Source organism: Wyeomyia smithii, chromosome 2 (genome assembly GCF_029784165.1).
Source record: "Wyeomyia smithii strain HCP4-BCI-WySm-NY-G18 chromosome 2, ASM2978416v1, whole genome shotgun sequence".
Taxonomy (NCBI): Eukaryota; Metazoa; Arthropoda; class Insecta; order Diptera; family Culicidae; genus Wyeomyia; species Wyeomyia smithii.
In genome coordinates this window covers 121,722,463-121,733,105 of record NC_073695.1, presented here as the reverse complement: position 1 = coordinate 121,733,105, position 10,643 = coordinate 121,722,463, and the positions used below count along the sequence as shown (strand labels likewise).

General features: G+C 39.0%; 1 protein-coding gene across 2 annotated transcripts; it reads right to left on the bottom strand.

Annotated features, from left to right (window-relative positions):
• Positions 1-8,360: 8,360 nt before the first annotated feature.
• LOC129722379 (kelch domain-containing protein 10 homolog) lies at positions 8,361-10,058 on the bottom strand. Of its 2 annotated transcripts, none has more exons than XM_055675777.1 (3): positions 9,454-10,058; positions 9,187-9,398; positions 8,361-9,134 (listed from the first exon to the last, which is right to left on the bottom strand). In XM_055675777.1, exons 1-3 carry the CDS (start codon positions 9,940-9,942, stop codon positions 8,477-8,479), a joined length of 1,359 nt encoding a protein of 452 aa, XP_055531752.1. In that variant the 5' UTR covers positions 9,943-10,058; the 3' UTR covers positions 8,361-8,476. The 2 variants fall into 2 exon arrangements, with proteins under 2 accessions (XP_055531752.1, XP_055531753.1); XM_055675778.1 differs by having other exon boundaries at positions 8,361-9,116.
• Between the last annotated feature and the right edge of the window lie 585 nt (positions 10,059-10,643).

The following is a 10,643-nucleotide window of genomic DNA, read 5'->3' as shown; positions in this document are numbered from 1 at the left end:
TATGGTCACTATCATAAAAAACCCATTGAAGTACTAATAGGAAAAATAATTAACTTGTTGCCTATACAAGTATTATGTCATAAATATAATTACCTCGGAAAAATGCATTTTTACACACACATGTTTTACACACATACACGTAATACACACACACGCTATACACACACACACTACTTACACAAACACACACACTTACACTACTCACACACACTACTCTCACACACACGCACTACTCACACAAACACACACACACACTACTCACACACACATACTACTCACACACACACTACTCACACACACACACACACACACACACACTACTCACACACACACACACTACTCACACACACTACTCACACACACTACTCACACACACACACACACACACACACACACACTACTCACACACACTACTCACACACACTTCTCACACGCAACTCAGACACACCCACGCTACTTACACACACTCCCAGTGACTTACACACATACATACACACAGACACACACACACAAACGCACACACACAAACACAGACATACACACAAACACAGACACACACAAACACAGACACACACATACACACACAGACATACATACACACACATACACACAGATACACATACACACTCGCACACACACACGCACACACATACACACACGTTACTTACTTATACACACACACGTTACTCACACATACACACACACGTTACTCACACATACACACACACGTTACTTACACATACACACACGTTACTTACACATACGCACACACGTTACTTACACATACACACACATACACGCACACGCCACACACACATACACACACGCTATTCACACACCCACACGCTTGATATACGACACACTATACCTACACTATCGGCAACACCCAAACGGCTTCCATTCTTCCAATGGTCCAATTACCACTGGTGGGGTCCAACTCAGATCGGAGGGAAGGAGAACTGTTCTCCTTGACGGTCGACTAGGGAATGATCTTCTCTCAACACAGAATGTCCTTTTATAGCATCACTCAGTGTGGGGAACTTGGGTGATTGGGGGAAGAACCAATCACGTGAAAGCATGTCTGCTTTCTTTCTTCGTCGCTTACGTTGGGTGATGAATGCGATGCCAATTGGCTAGCATTGCTAGCCAATGACTGAATGCGTGAAATCATTTCGTCTATGTTTTTGAAGTCTGCGTTAGGGAAATATGCCAATCGTATGAAAAATGTATGTGGATATTTGACCTTCAAACTTTTCCGCAATTTTCACGGAATAATAAGAGAATGGGATCTAAAATCATCATGTTATACAAATCTTGTACAGTTGAATCGCTTTATAGCGACATCGCAAGCAGGGATCGGGTGCTACTCATTTTTTTGCGTGCAAAGCACACGCCGTTGGGAGACTGCACATAAATTTCTAAAGAGACGAGTAAGAGCAGTTCGGATTGCACTGTACTTTCGTTTCCAAAGAGACAAGTAAGTGCAGGTAGCATGTCACAACACACTTTATCCGTCTCTTTCCGGAGATGTCTCTCACTCAGGGATCGGGTGCTACTCATTTTTTTACGAGTAGAATGCACGATGTTGGGAGACTGCACATCAATTTCCAAAGAGACGAGTAAAAGCAGTTCGGATCCCTTTCGTGTCGTTCAGGCGACCTCACAGAATTTACCCCAGTATAGACCATCGTACGGTGGCGGAGTGAGGTTAAAGAGATTCGGTGAGATAGTCTATAGTGCAGAAAGACGTACCGTGACTGCGGGTAATTCTGCGCAGCACATTTTCCCGCGCACTCAGCTTATAAAACTGTTTGCTACAGTAAATTTTACTAAAACATACCTAATCTCTGTACTATTATAGCAAACTATGCTATGCACATGGTAAAGCACACAAATCAACTGTGTTTTAGTAAAATTTACTGTTGAAAAATAGTTTTTTAAGATGAGTGCGCGGAAAACTTGCTGCGCAGGATTACCCGCAGTGCCTCTCTATTGAGAGAGTTTTTGATCACAGCCAGTGATGCCACATATTCAGATTAATCTGTAGTTATACAGATTTTATTTTTCGAAATTTTCACGCATAACGATTATCTGTGTTGTATGAGGATGCGGATCACACCTTTTCAATAAGTAAAAAATGAATCGTACAACGCATATTATTGTTTTGAAAGGTATGCTTCTATGCTGAACAACAGATTGAAGAAAATTGATCTTACAACACTAAATGAAGGCACAGCTTAATGCTTTTAAAGTTAAATAGCACCTAAACATAAAGAGGTGTCAAAGAACATCTTGTACAGTAGACTTTGAAATTTAATTTAGTTAACAACAAAACCCATGTTTATCACATATTTAAGAGAGGAAATTGTTCCTTTTCTAGGTGCTTCTTATGCTCTATAATTCGACGTTTTAAAGTTATCATTGATTACGGACTTTCTCGACTTTCCAACGAAACCAACAAAATTAAGCTAGCTTTACATTTCTTGTGCAGTAGTTAAATGTATTTAAAAATGTGAGTGGCAACCCTGATTATGCCTGTGCTGTGTGAAAATTTTGCCCGTTTGCGGCTTCCTGCTGACTCGTAGGGAGAATGAAAACTTGAATTAACTATTTATAATTAGAGGTACACTATTCACAAATTGAAAAGTTTATCGTATAATGGTGAAAAACACAAAGTTAGATTCATGCTTATAAAACTAGCAATCAGTCAATGTGTGGGGCACAATAAGCTTACCACTGGGGCATAATGAGCACTCTTGTAGAACATATCTGTGTAGAAGTACAACTAATGGGCCAACGTTTGTCGCGAGATGCCATGATACTTGGCGGCTTGTTTCGTAAATGTCCCGTCGCGCCTTATGGTGGCCAATTCTGCCTGCAGTCCCTTTTTCTGACCGATTCGGCTTCAAAGATTTTCTATTATATCTATAGAATATATATAGTTTCGCATATAAGAGTGCCCCGTGTGCCTATTATGCCCCTCATCCCCCTACACAGATTTTAATGCAACATTCGTAGCAAGTTTCGAACGCTTTCATTGCACATAATTGCACAGAGACATCTCCGGAAAGAGACGGATAAAGAATGCTGTGACATGCGAACTGCACTTACTTGTCTCTTTGGAAACGAAATGTACAGTGCAATCCAAACTGCTCTTACTCGTCTCTTTAGAAATTATTGTGCAGTCTCCCAACGGCGTGTGCTTTGCACGCAAAAAAATGAGTAGCACCCGATCTCTGACTCTCAAGTATAAAATCTCTCTCTCCTTCGTCTCTTACCCCTTCCAAATATTGGAGACGTGCACAAAAATCTGCGAGACGCACGAAGATTATTTGCACAGCTCTGAGTAGTTAGACGATCCCTGATCGCAAGGGACCGTCGTTATAGAGAAATGTCGCAATAAAACGAACAATTTTTATGAATATAGAGCTCAAGGGATGATTGAGAATGTCGCTATAGAGAGATTTGTCGCTATATATAGGGATTTGACTGTATATTTTAGCTTTCTAACGGTATATAAACTATTGAAATCGGAACAGTTGTTTGAGCGCTATTAACATCTAAAATCTTCCATTCCGCCAACCAAAAACGTTACATGTTCAATCCAGTTTTCACAGAATGTACCTTAGTATAGTAAAGAAAAACGTAGTCCCACGTCGAATAAGCGCCTGGCCCAGATGGAATTCCCGGTGTAGCTTTGAAAGCTGCGATCCAGGCATTTCCGGACATGTTCAGAACGGAAGTGCAGAAATGTCTGGAGGAAGATCACTTTCCGGCCAGATGGAAAAAGCAAAAGTTAGTGCTGTTGCCGAAACCGGCAAACCACTAGGGGATCCAGCATCGTACAAGCCGATCTGTCTGCTGGATACAGCTAGTAAGCTCTTGGAGAAGATTATCCTCAACAGGCTGATGCAGTATACAGAAGGCGAGCGAGGCCTGTCGGAAATGCAATTCTGATTCCGGAAAGGCAAGTCTGCAGTTGAGGCTATCCGTACAGTGCTTGAGATAGCCCAAAAGGCGGCCAAACAGAAGCGGAGAAGTAATCGTTATTGTGCTGTAGTTACTTTTATAAGTTAAAATCTCACGGGAAGGTTCGGACTAGCAACAGCGAAGAGACAACCAAGTACATTTACTGTCTAAGTAAGAACAGAGCTATACCCTCTGGTTTATTCCTTAAATACCTTTTTAGCTGTTCATAAATTTGACATCTCATCTAGTACCGTTCGAATTCACGGCTAAAGAATCTTAATAGATTACACAAAAATGAGGGGCATGATCACATTGGTCATTACAGTTACAATAGACGTCAAAAACGCCTTCAACCGCGTCAGCTGGGAGGCCATCGCCGAGTCACTACACAAAATGCGAGTACCAGACTATTATCTGTGTAAAAATATAGGTAGTTACTTCCAGAAGACCACAAACATCACAGCTGGAGTTCCGCAAGGTTCAATTCTCGGTCCAACACTTTGGAACGGGATGTATAATGGAGTGCATAGCCTGAAGCTGCCCAAAGGGGTGGTGATTGATGGTCGACGACCAACTGAACTTTAATAGTCACGTCGACTATGCCTGCAAGAAGGCGGCAAAGGCCGTCAACGCGCTAGCCAGGATCATGCCAAATAGCTACGGTCCTAGCAGTAGTAAGCGGCGTCTACTGACTAGTGTACACACTTAGTTTCTTTTACCGAACTCAGCAAACTTTTTACTAAGTTTTGAACAGCTGAGCCATCAGTAATCTGTTCAGTAATTCATTTGCTTGACAAGCGTTCGGTATTTTTTCTTTGTTGCTAAAACGTCAAATAAAGAAGATAATTCAGCAAAAATTCACAAAGCGTTCATCAAAAGTCGCTGCATGAGTCGGCATTTACACAGCTGATGATTCGTCACAAATTTACAAGCGTTCCGCAAAATGCATATTGAGCTTTTTCCCGGTTATAATAATATAGATAAATATGAATGTAACTATTCCTATAGCTGCGAATAATTTTATACAGGTATTTCGGATTGTTTAGACCATTATACTGATGTTTCATGCAGATTCGACTGAAACTAGATACGTTTTTCATCATGACAAATATAGACTTTTTATTAAAGGCTTCGAGTAAATTAATCTACTGTGGTGGTAAATTTAAATGCACGATACCGTTTTCTGATTTTGTTTTGTCCAAATGGCTCGTAGAACACTTTAAATAACACAACCACGAAACTTTTCGAAACTTCTTAAAATGGCGGACTTCTGATGTGCCATGCTGTTTTGACAGACGCAGAAAAATTAACAGAACAGTATAGTAACGATGGATGAACAGAAAACATGGCGAGGTGAACTTTTACTTGACACAGTCTCTGTCCGGTCTCGGTTGTTTCCGGCACTACCTGCATCGGTTCGGGCATGCAACGACTCCTTTTTGCACGGTATGTGGGGATGTTGAAGAAACTCCAGAGCATGTAGTTTTTCAATGTCCAAGATTCGAAGCGGAAGTCTCAACGCTAAATGTCGAGAATATAGTAGTACAAATGTGTGAAGACGAGAATACTTGAAATGTCGTCAACAGTGCAGAGAATCTGGAGAAATTGCTAGCAAGCTAGTGGTGTAAGCTAGTGGTGTAAGCTAGAGATGTGAGTAAACGAGAAGTGCAAGGCACAGCCGTGCCAGGGGGTAACACAAGGGTACTCTCAGGTTAACCACGAAACAACAACAAACTACAGGCCAGGCTTTTGAAGCTTCACTTCCTTATGAAAAAAACAGACATACACAGACACACACACACACTCACAGACACAGACACACACACAGTCGCAGACACACATATGCACAGACACAGACACTCACACACACACACATACAGGAAATGCTTAGATCGTTGAACAAAGTCGAGTTTGGAGCACTTTTATACCTTTGGTTTTTCCAGTGATTGCTATACCTTTCTCCTATAGAAAGACAAAAACCTAAAAAAATTATCTAAAGAAAGCTAGCCATCAATGTTAAACTAATAATTTATAGTTTTTATAAAAAAATAAACATTTTTAGGAAATGAGCTTTTTAAAATTATTTTCATTTTTCTTTTAATTTTTTCTCAAAAAAGATTTATTTATCAAGGTGTTTTTTTTTTCAAAATAACAAATCGAAATCATATGTATTTTTTACAAAAAACGATTTTCATTTTCATTTTCATTTTGCGGTAGATGGTGGGGCAGTTGGAGCCAAGTCTGTCCAACCCCGATATTTAAGGAAGGATAATGGCTGACTGCCACTTGCGGGACTGTATGAATGCCATTGGAAGGGATTGGGGAAAGATTAGGAAGGTATTTAAGCGTTTGAAGGAAATAAAATAAATGAATAAAATAAAAAAAATAAAAATCAATAAATAAATTAATTAATTATTTAAAAAATAAAAAAATAAATAAATAAACAAATAAATGAATAAATAATAATTTAAAAAAAATAATAATATTAATAATATATATAAAAATAAATGAAATAAGAAATAAAATAATAATAATAAAACAAAACAAAAAATATATTCTTTTGTTCTTTCGTTCTTTTGTTCTTTCGTTCTTTTGTTCTTTCGTTCTTTTGTTCTTTCGTTCTTTTGTGGGGTTACTGGCTGGGTGGGTCAAGCGGTAAATATATGATTTGAATGGAGAACGTATATTATCACCGGTTCATATTACCGATTTTACCTTACATACCACAGTAGTGTTGGCTATACCTTTCCAAGCCATCCAACCGTCGGTACTCATTAGAGGTGGTCGGGTTTCGGGTTTTCAAACCCGAAACCCGAACCCGACCCGTACCCGACGGGTTCGGGTCGGGTGCGGGTTTGAAATTTTTTGAAAGTGTCGGGTACGGGTCGGGTTCGGGTTTGTCGAAAAAAAAATTTCGGGTTCGGGTCGGGTTCGGGTTTGAAAATTTCGGGTTCAGGTCGGGTTTGGGTATGAAAATCCGAAACCCGACTATAAAATCTATGAAATCTCGGGTTCGGGTGGGGTTCGGGTTCCACAACTTCGGGTTCGGGTTTCATAGAAAAAAAATTTCGGGTTCGGGTCGGGTTCGGGTTTGAATGAATAAAAAAATTTCGAGTTCGGGTCGGGCTCGGGTTTCGACCAAAAAAAAATTCGAGTTTGGGTCGGGTACGGGTTTGAAAAACATCAAACCCCACCATCTCTCATGTCGGCAGTCTTCCTCGTGTTCTTGGTCGTTCCTCTTCACGTCTGTTACCTTCATTCATGCCGTCATCTGCCCTCGATTGCTCCTCTTGATATGTCCCATGCAAGATCGTTCGCGTTCCTGCACTGTGTCACGTACCTGGTTCTTTCCGTTGTTCTACTGCGTGAATTTTCATTCCGCAGCCGCAGAACGAGAGAAACAAAAAAAGAAGAAGGGAGTGGATTAACAACAAAACCGAACAGTACAGTCAACACACATCCACATTTACATTGTCAACATATTTTAAACCCTTTAACCACCAATAGACGCATGAGAGTCATTCTAGCAGAAAAAAAAGGAAAAACGTACAACTGATAACGAATTTCTTTATTCCACTGGGTCAGTGCACACCCACCCCTGGAAAAAGAAACGACACCGCAACTCACGATGCAAGCAAGAAAGAAACGCCAGACAGCTGTCGACGTTCAATGCATGGGACATTGGTATACCGAAATTAACAAAAGATACGGTGCGCGACTAACTATTTTTGAGGTGCCAAATGCGCGATAATGGGTCGAATCAAAGCGAAAAAAAGAAACGTTTCGACAGCAGTCAGATTGTATCTGGGATTGACATATGGGAATAAAGAAATTCGCGCAGTTAAAATAGCTGATATTTAGTGAAAAAAAATACGTGTACAGACACATGCATATATGCATACACACATGTATATATAGAAAAATAATAATATGAATAGTAGTAGTAGTTGTTGAGAGAGAAATTGGAAGGGTTAGTAATGCTACTTTATATCTATGGGTGCAATGAATGGACGTCAGTCACGAGGTTTTGTTAGTAATGTTAGGGTTAGTATAAACTTCGCTTAAGCCCTACCGACCCCGCCAAAATTTAGTTTTGTTAGGTCATGCGAGACTAAAACCAGCGGTGTGATAAGTCAAGCGTAATCAAATATAAGAAAAAAAAAACAAACGAATGCTATTATGGTGATTATTGAATATTGAGTTGTTATATTGTTATTACTATATTAATATTTATATTATTCAGCTGGGCATAAAAAATAAAATAAAAATTATTATTCATATTATTAGTTCTCTAATCAAACATTGTGTTAGGAAATACGCTTGACAGATCACCGTCAAGTCCTCCACCCATGGGTAGGGATATGTATTTTCTACAAAAAAAAAAAAAACAATTTAGCTTTTTATATTAACGATTTTTTATTCAAGTTACGTAATTTTAACTAATAGGCACATATCTCTCAACACAATTGGAGAACGCACCACCAGTCGCTGGTACCTGAACGTTAACTTACGCGTCGTATATTCTTTCGACAAATTTCACCGGAATCCCAATTTGCAGCAGTTTTTGTTTAGAAGTTCGTGTTAATCCTGGGCTGTAGTGTACAATAGCTTCCCAACAAATTTCACTTAATTTAGGAATAGTTGCCCACATTTTAAAAACTACATTAGTGCGCACATTGTTGTTAACACTAAATTTTATTCCGCCGAAAATATACATGCAACCACTGCTATTAGCTGCAGCACCGTGGAAAAATAACGGATAAGGTAGAGAAGATTTTTGCATTAGTCGCCACTCTAGAGATGACAAATTTAGCTTCCAAATATCTCCATAATACAAACGACCATCGTAACCACCGGCTATCACAATCTCTGTTCCGTGGTCGGTTTTATACTGCACGCATGAATGGCATTTTCGTGCAGATGGCACGCCTGGAGCGGGCAGTTTGGGATCAGGTTTGGTTACCGTGTAAGTCCACGTATTTTTCTTAAGATCGAACGTAGGAATTGAAGCTAAACTGAATGCAGTGTCGCTGGTTCCTCCTCCGATAACGTAAATTTTTTCATCGTCGTAAGCAATTTCGTGCCGGTAGCGACCTAAAGGATCTTCGCGAATATCCGTTCGACAAGTATAGGCACACTCCCATGTTCTAGAAAATACGTTCAACCTTAAAAAAAAATATTACTATACAATTTTAAAACTCTAATCTGTTGTGTTACCTATAAACATCACAGGTATAATTGAAACCTTCTGTACCGCCAATTGTGTACAAAAAGCCGTCGTTATATAGTATTGTCTGCCCATATTGGGCTGGTGGAAGATCGCCAGTAACTGCAACTTCAGTCATTTCTTTAGGTTTTTTACCAGGTTGGCATACATAAAGCCTATTTGAGCAATTTACCCCAAATGGAAATCCTGTTCCACCATAAACCTAAAAAGACGGTATGTTTAGAATGCTGCAACCAAACCAATAATTGCAAACTTACCACTAATGTGTCCCCTTGCAAAATCATGGCATTTGAAGCTAATTCTTGTGGTAAATCGTTATTAGGTCCCATAATTAGGGTCCATTCCTTTCGAATAACATCATATTTCCAGAGTTCTTGGAACAAACAAGATGTTTCGTCATCCTCATTCACTTCTGGCATATTAGGATTAAATCCGCCGAAACAGAAAATAGCTGAATCGTTACAAACTATTCGATGGCCACTTCGTGCATATGGTCGGGACCTCCCATTCTTGTTGTAACTCTTGAATTTTATACGTTTCACTTCATACGGTCGAAAACTATATCCTTTTACTGCATCTATGGCAGTAAGCGAGTTTGATTCACTACTCATGACTTCAAGGTATTCTACTTTTGTATCCACAATCTCACGAAAATGTTGCAATTTGGGCACGTTGAAAAATTTGTTCAGAAGATTTAAAATACGAGCAACAAACTTATATACTAGTAGAACTAAAATCACTCTCATCACTTATAAATTTAATCAATGTGACATGCATATTGTTTGTGTATTTCAGAAAAGGATTACTAGGAGAGAAAAAAAACATAGTTTTGTCACAATTTTTTTTGATACGAATAATTGCAATCCATCATTTGACGTATAAAGTCATAACAAGAATAATGGCAAATCAAATGTTCTTATAAGAAAATACACTGAGGGATGATGTACATGTTACGTAAAATAGAGAATAAGACAATTCTGGAGTACTTTGTGATAAGGTCGTATGTCTAAACGTAAACAAAACGACCCGAAAGAAAATAACATAAAAAAAAACCCTAAAAGTTGCTGTTATTGTACATAGTTATACCATAATTTAACTACGTTTTTCATAGTAAATACAACAATTTTACATCAAATATCATTGTCCAGAACTATAAAAAACATTGTTTTTGTCATTTCTACCATGAAAAAGAGGGGTTGTTATGTATCTTAACAGCATTTTTTCAGTCATTTTTCCCATACATTTAGAAGTCACTGACAATGTTTTTCATGGCAAAAATATTATCGGTGGTAGATGCAACAACGAAAAACGTTGTTAAAACATGGTGATGAGAATAATCGTTTGCAAGCTCCCGCATAATCAATAACCATGAAACGTGCCTAACAACTAGTTCGGGTTATAGTCCCGACTGTATGGGGTATCGTTAAACCATATGGATTATTATCCG

Excerpts from the sequence above, each read along its gene's own strand:
- LOC129722379 (XM_055675777.1), bottom strand. The coding sequence starts at position 9,942 with ATGAGAGTGATTTTAGTTCTACTAGTATATAAGTTTGTTGCTCGTATT. Across the intron at positions 9,399-9,453 it reads TGCAAGGGGACACATTAGTG|GTTTATGGTGGAACAGGATT; the intron begins GTAAGTTTGCAA and ends CCGTCTTTTTAG. Across the intron at positions 9,135-9,186 it reads TATACCTGTGATGTTTATAG|GTTGAACGTATTTTCTAGAA; the intron begins GTAACACAACAG and ends TTTTTTTTTAAG.